Source organism: Sesamum indicum, linkage group LG13 (assembly GCF_026168435.1).
Source record: "Sesamum indicum cultivar Baizhima isolate 11 linkage group LG13, ASM2616843v1, whole genome shotgun sequence".
Classification (NCBI taxonomy): domain Eukaryota; kingdom Viridiplantae; phylum Streptophyta; class Magnoliopsida; order Lamiales; family Pedaliaceae; genus Sesamum; species Sesamum indicum.
In genome coordinates, this window is record NC_142669.1 from 1,027,561 (window position 1) to 1,035,092 (window position 7,532).

General features: G+C 32.6%; 1 protein-coding gene across 1 annotated transcript; it reads right to left on the bottom strand.

Annotated features, from left to right (window-relative positions):
- Nucleotides 1-515: 515 nt before the first annotated feature.
- Nucleotides 516-6,201, bottom strand: LOC105162755 (raucaffricine-O-beta-D-glucosidase-like). The gene is made up of 13 exons (XM_020693664.2): nt 5,998-6,201; nt 5,228-5,297; nt 4,991-5,049; nt 4,723-4,798; nt 4,563-4,640; nt 4,333-4,420; nt 3,487-4,054; nt 3,292-3,410; nt 2,737-2,954; nt 2,505-2,548; nt 2,164-2,281; nt 1,966-2,071; nt 516-1,666 (listed from the first exon to the last, which is right to left on the bottom strand). The coding sequence occupies exons 1-13, from the start codon at nt 6,112-6,114 to the stop codon at nt 715-717; spliced, it is 2,613 nt and encodes an 870-aa protein (XP_020549323.1). The 5' UTR covers nt 6,115-6,201; the 3' UTR covers nt 516-714.
- Between the last annotated feature and the right edge of the window lie 1,331 nt (nt 6,202-7,532).

A 7,532-nucleotide genomic window follows, 5' to 3' on the forward strand; every position in this document is an offset into this window, starting at 1 on the left:
GACTTATAGTTTTAGCATCAAATCCATTCTTGAATTTTCTCCAACTCGTTTTTTAGCTATTTTTATTTATTCATCTTAGTAATAGTAATTCATCTCTCTAAATTCTGTCATCCAAATAATTAAGAATTAATTAAAGTTTTTCATACATATTTCATTAAATCCTTGTGGGAATATTATTTTTTATACTACGTGATAGCTAGTTGCTAGTTGTCTATACACTTTTCGACAATCAATTTATTTTAAAATTTGATATTAATAATTAATATATTCGATATAGATGATTAATTTGTAATCAATTTAATCAATAAGCAAAGTAAAAAAGAACTTCGATAAAGAAAACCAAAAAATCATTTTGCACTAGCTTTTACATATGGTAAAGAAACCAACAGTAGAAGTACTGGTAGTGCAAGCCATTGACAAGAAATCTTCAAAAGTTTCTGTAATTGATCGAGAGCACAAAAATGCACAAATGAGCATTTCATGTTGAGCTTCATGATTCGAGTAATACTACTACATACATAAAGCTCCACCATATTTATTAATGCTCAAGTCAAACACACATTACATGATTTAACATAAAACCAGCCACGCGGACTCATACTACATAACTTAATATGAAATGAAACACACACTCATACACACTAAATGATTCAGCATGAATTCCAGAATACGAGTTGGCGATCGTGCCCAGTCTTCTGCATCACAAGAGCTCTTTTAGGGTTTGTTCTCTGAACCCTTGTTATTTTCTGGCTCATTAGCACCAGCACCATTATTCCCCGAACCCTTGTTATCTCCCAACTCATTCGCACCAGGAACATTATTCCCCGAACTCTTCTTATCTCCCAACTCATTTGCACCTGGAATATTATTCCCCAAATCCTTGTTATCTCCCAACTCATTTGCACCAGGAACATTATTCCTCGAACCCGACAGATTTGCACTAGAAATATTATTCCCCGAACCTTTGTTATCACCAGATTGATTTGCACTAGGTTCATTATTCCCCGAACCCTTGTTTTCTCCCAACTCATTTGCACTAGGGACATCATTCCCTGAACCTTTGTTATCTCCCAGCTCATTTACACTAGGAACATTATTCCCCGAATCCTTGTTATCTCCCGACTGATTTGCACCAGGAACATTGTTCCCCGCTCCCGTTGGACTTGCACCTGAAATTTTATTTCCCGAACCCTTGTTATCACCAGATTGATTTGCACTAGGTTGATTATTTCCCAAACCCTTGTTATTTCTCAACTCATTAGCACCAGGAACATTATTCCCCGAACCCTTGTTATCTCCCAACTCATTTGCACCAGGAACATTATTCTCCGAACCCTTGTTATCTCCCGACTGATTTGCACCAGGAACATTGTTCCTCGCTCCCGATGGATTTACACCAGAAATATTATTCTCCGAACCCTTGTTATCACCAGATTGATTTGCACTAGGTTCATTATTCCCTGAACCCTTGTTATCTCCCGACTGATTCTTCACCAAGAACTTGGAAAACCACGTAGCCGATTCTTTAGGGTGTCTTCTCAGATGATTCATGTAATCGATATAAATGATGCCAAATCTAGAAGTGTACCCTACGTGCCATTCAAAATTATCACAGAACGACCACGCAAAGTAGCCCTTTATGTTCACTTTCCCATCTTTATCATTCCTGCAATCACCATAATAAAATTCAGTTAAATATAACCACGATTACAACAATATATAGATTGCATTAAAGGGAACTGAAATTAATTAGAGATACTATTATAATAAGAAATAAATGCAAGCAAATCCCTTGTGATATTATAATAAGCAAAAAAGAAAAAAATTAGCAATTTACCTCCTTGTGTATTCTAAAGTGCAATAATTTTGTTTTTTATATTTTTTAAATTGAAGCAATTTACTCCCTAGACTTATATTGCTATTTGGAGTTTATAGTTAGAACATTGCTCAAAGAAGATTACTTACATTGCTTTTAGAATATTTCCAAGATGATCTTGGTGATATTTGATCCTTTGTTGATCCTTACAAGCTTGATAAGCAGTGAGTCTGTGATCATGCTTTTCATCGACCCCTAAACACAATAATAGTCCCAATAAAGACAATTACATTTGGAATTCAAAAATGATTTTATATAATTATCAACTCGAGATTAAGAATCATTACCATTTTCAGTGATGTATATAGGAGGGAGGTTGTATGTGCTGTTGTTGTATGTCTGGTTTATTTCTTTCAAGAGCTCGTAAATTCCATGTGGGACTATGCACAACCAGTCTGAACCAGCCTATATATGAAATGAGATACAAATATTGTAAGTCAAATCAGGTTTGGCCAATTGTGACAGGTATAATACCTTTCTTGTATGATTGATGTACAATTTATGAAAAGTGATCAATCATATGCAAATATATTACACTTCCTGTGGGATTAATTTAATTTAACCGAACCTAATTTGTAAGAATTTTCCATCTTGGTGTAACAAGAGAGAAGAGAATGGAAAAACGTACCACCTCGCCAATTTTCACCTTTCGATTGCCGACCTTTTTTTCCTCTACCAAAATAGAAAGTAAAAGAATACATCATTGCGGATGTTCGTAAATCTAATTTTATAATAAATGACGATTTTATCTAAAAGTTAAAATTATGAGAATGGCGAATTATTTAGTATTTAAATTGAAAGAAAAGACAACAAGATAAGTAGGTACGTAATTGTAGTTTTTAAGGTTGTCAAGAGCTTACGATAAATTGCAAGTTTCTGATCTCTATTGTAGCCATTTGCGATGTTAGGATCGGGATCATGCGACGCATAGAAAGATGTGTAATAGTTTAAACCCAAAAAGTCAATGGATCCTTTAATCAAGTCAACTTCATCAGGTTCAAATTGTGGAAGATTATCGACAGAAACATTATCTATCATATTTTGGGGATATCTACCACTTAATACAGGCTCCAGGAACCTGAAATTAAACCAAATCATTAGAAGAAAACAATTAAAATTCAAAAAAAAGTTAAAAAGAGAATATAAAAATACATGTAAAAAAATTATAATTTTGATGCTATAATTATATCAGAATGAAAATTTTTTATATGTTAGAACTCAATTTGGCAATGAGACCCTACAATTTGCAATTCCAGTAGATTCTATCTTAATATGCCAATTATTTTTAATTGTAGGGTTTGAGTGCAAAATTAAACTTCAATATGACTAAAACACTCGCTTGATATTTATATAAGAGAAATTGCATTTTCGATCTCATATAATAGAGAAATTGCAGTTTTCAAATGTATGCTTACCACCCCAACATAAAATCACGAGCTCTTACAGCAGCCTTTCTGTCATCTTCATTATCTTTATTTAGCGGCTCAAACCAGCAGGAAACAAGTGTTATTCCTATCTGGCCATTCTGGTGTGCCTGAGGTTGGACAAAAAATGATACGCCCATAAATTACTAGGCTGAAATTACAACTTTTTCCTTATAGTACACATACCTTAAATTTGGTCCGGTATGATTGAACTGCTGCTGCATGAGCAAGGAGCAAGTTTTTCCCGACAGTATATACGTCTTTGGTTGGAGTTGATAATGTCAGAAAGCCGTTAATGCTGCTTCTACCCAATTTCTCGATTAGGGTTTTGTTGAAAACACGACTTTCTAATCCAGATGAGAGCGCGTATGTGGTCATATAGTAGTTATCATGAAAGGCGCCTCGATGAGGAACTAAATTAAGGTTGCTTTGTTGCATTGTTTCAGACCCTCTATAAGGAATGAAATTGTACTTTATGGGTTGGTCGTCGACAGCTATATGAGTAGCAATCCAATTGTCCGATAGGCTTGAACTTAACAATGTTTTAGTATAAGTTGTATTCAAATTTGAAGCAGAAGTTGGAGGAGGAGGAGGAGAAGGAGGAGGAGGAGGCGAACTGGCAGCGCCGGGTGGGAATTTGCATGAAACATATCCATTAACACAGTACGTCCAGGGCTCGTTTAGTGTTGTCCAATATTTCACCCGATCACCAAATTCCCAAAAGCATAGTTCCGCAAAATCACGAAAGTCGTTCCTGTTTTAAAACAAAACATCATATTTTAAGAAAAAAGAAAATAAAATAAAAGAAGTTTAAGAGTATTATTGACACAATAAAAGATATTGGTGTAGTAATATCACAAACTGTCGTTTTTGAGCAAAAAGTGCACTCCTTTTTTATTTTAATGGTGTCAAAACTGTCAGTTTATATCTATACCACCTCTTTTAGTTATAATGGGTATCAATAGATGAAGTGTACAATTATAGAAGAAGTTGAGTAGATGAAGTGAGACAAATTGAAATTGAAATGCTTACACAATGTCTTGGCTTAAGAAGCCACCATACTCTTGTTCCAAAGCATAAGGAGTATCCCAGTGAAAGAGAGTCACATAGGGCTCTATTTCTGCATCAAAGTGTCGTATATATAAATAAAACAAATAAACTTACTGCAGCTCAAAATATTATTTAATTATTTTTTTTGAAAAATTTAGATGTAAAATATTTAGAACTGATATATATATATAATTATAAAGTTCAAACTCAACTATAATCTTTGAGAGTGTTGATAATATCATTGTAGAAGTCGATTCCTTCTCTATTGACACCAAGGCAAAGTTTTCCACCTGAAACCACATACACAAGAATAATTATTTAATTACATTGTTTTAAAAACCAAATATTGTAATATTTGCAAATTAATGTTACCAGGCAATATTCTTGGCCAAGATATCGAAAATCTGTAAGCATCAAAACCCATGCTCTTCATCATCTTAATATCTTCCTGCACAGCATAACATTTTACTTAACCACTCATCTTGCAATATAATTCATTTTGTAATTTGTATTTATGTAAATAAATAAAAATACACTGAAGTATGTATTCTGCATATATATATATATATATTAATTGATAATATTTTTTTTTATTGTCTTTGGATAATGTGAAACACGCCTAAAAAAAACCTTAAATTACCTTGTATTTCGTGTACATATCAACGGCTACATTCCCATTGGATCCATCCAAAATGTTGCCTGCCGTCCGGAATATAAAGTTTCTTAATAAGCAATAAGATAGTTATAATGACTTTTGTGCCCTTCTAATTCTACGTCATCAATCAATGACGTCTAATTAGTCTCATGGTTAAAATTGGTATTCAATAAATAAGTGCAAATTCATGAATTCAAATGTGAGAGAGAGAGAGACACAGACCAGGAGTCCTCAAAGTGAAAACATCCCAGACACTAAGGCCTCTACCACCTTTGGCAGCACCTCCTTCAACCTGAACATAGAATACATGTGATATTTAATGGTAATATAATTCCCAGAATCATTTCAATCATTATTCATGAGTTGTAATAAATGTTAAGCCCATATATCAATATATATATATATATATATATATATGCTCGAAATTAAACACATCCTAGTTTTGCTTCTCAATAATGATGGATGTATATATATATATAAGAAAAATTATATATTTGGTTCTGTAACTTTTGATCGTTAATACTTTTTATCCTATAATTTATTTACACATTTAGTCTTTCTTTTTACGAACTTAGTCTTGAATATCGCATATGTGGTCCTTTTTTCACAAATTTAGTCATCTGTTGACAATTTGATCATAACGACCTACAATTACATGACTAGAAATGAGATCTATTAGAGCGCGAAGGGGACCAAAATTGTGAATATAGGACTAAACGTTAAGAGGCTAAAGAGTTCCCCCTAAGAGGAATATTCCCCGGGCCACGTTAAAGAATAACTCTATGCGTGTTATCCTCCATCACATAACGTACGCCTCCTGTAGTAAACATAGGTGACTTTCAAGAGAAGTCCACTTACTAGGGGCTAGGATTAAATATAAGATGTTTATAATTAAATTTGTCAAGAAAAAGAACTAGATGTGTAAATATAATAAGTTATAGGACCAAAAATATAATTTTATACATATATATATGTGTGTGTGTTTGACGGACCTGATAAGCGGAGGTACCGGTTCCAAAAACGAAATCACTAGGAAAATCGTTACGTGTGAGATTGCTGAAATCAGTGTGAATTGTTTGTGGTGGTACTTGTGTTGAACCGTCGGACATGATGAGAGCTATTCAGACAGCAAACAGGTGGGATTTTTCAGACAACAATGTAACTTCTAAGCTCTTAATTTACAATAATTTTTTTGCTTGAGCAACGTTGATGAGGCACTTCACTTATTTATAGATGCTGACTTTGCCTTTATTACAAAAGTAGGTGTGAACTCATGTTTTAAATATAACGTTTTTTTTTTTCTTTACACGTGTTCGCTTGTAAAATGAGTTGAATAAGAAATAATCTTAAATTAGGAATTATTAAATAGTAAAGATGATGCTTTTGAGACCATTTATGAAGAAAATCGACAAAAACGGGGGAAGAGAAATTGGGAATCTAGCATTTTTTAAGAGTGAAATTGAGAACTAAAAGGTTAAGCATGCAAATAAATGTCTGAAATCCACTAACTAACAATTAGGAATAATTTTTATTATTTAAAAAAAAACGAAATTCTTCCTCATTTTTTGATTTTTTCTTTTTTCGTAATACTTTTATATATATTGACATCTGGGACACATATGAAACGGGTTCAGCTTTATTGATTATGGGTCAGAAAAAGTAGATTTCATCATCCATTGTGATGTAACGCCAGTGGCTGTCTGTAGTTATTGGCTAGGATAAGGTTTTGATTATGGCTTTGATTTGGTTTTGTCTTCAAATTCTTTATCTTTCATTTATGTTATTTTTTAATGGGGGAAAAATACATACCCCTCTTGTGATATGAATAATGGCAAAATACTCCTATGTAGAAAAAAAAAATTAAATTATCTTTCTGTGTTATTAAAATTAAAGTAATTTATTCCCTTAGAAGGAGGTGTGTAATGCACTCGCCCCTTTTGTGAATGGGCATGACTTTTTTAAAAAATAAAATATTATTTTTATATAATATATTATATATAATATTTATTAATAATTATAATATATAAGTATTTATTAAATAGAAAAATACTAATTTTTATATAAAATATATAATATTTTTTTAGGTAAATATAATTTTCATTAAATATAATATTTTTAATAATATTTTTTTTTATTTAAAAAAAAAAACTCGCCCCACCCTGCCCACCCTTATCGGCCTCGGGCCAATGCCTCCCCCTCCCCCTTCCTCCTCGTCTGCCCCTGCCACCTTCCTCTTCCACCTCCCCACCCGTCGCCCGCCCCAGCTTCTCCCCCCTTTCCCATCGTCGATTGTTGTTTCTCTCTCTCTCTCTCTCTCTATATATATATATATATATAATATTTTTATATACATTTCATTTATATTTTTTGAGTTTATATATTTATTTAAATATTGACTGTCGATTGAAATAAATCAAAATTTGGACCGTACATTCACTAGTTCAATGTGAACCTTAGATTTAAATTTGTTTCAATGGTTATTAATAAGGCTAAAAATATAATTTTATTATAAAATTAAAAAAATAAA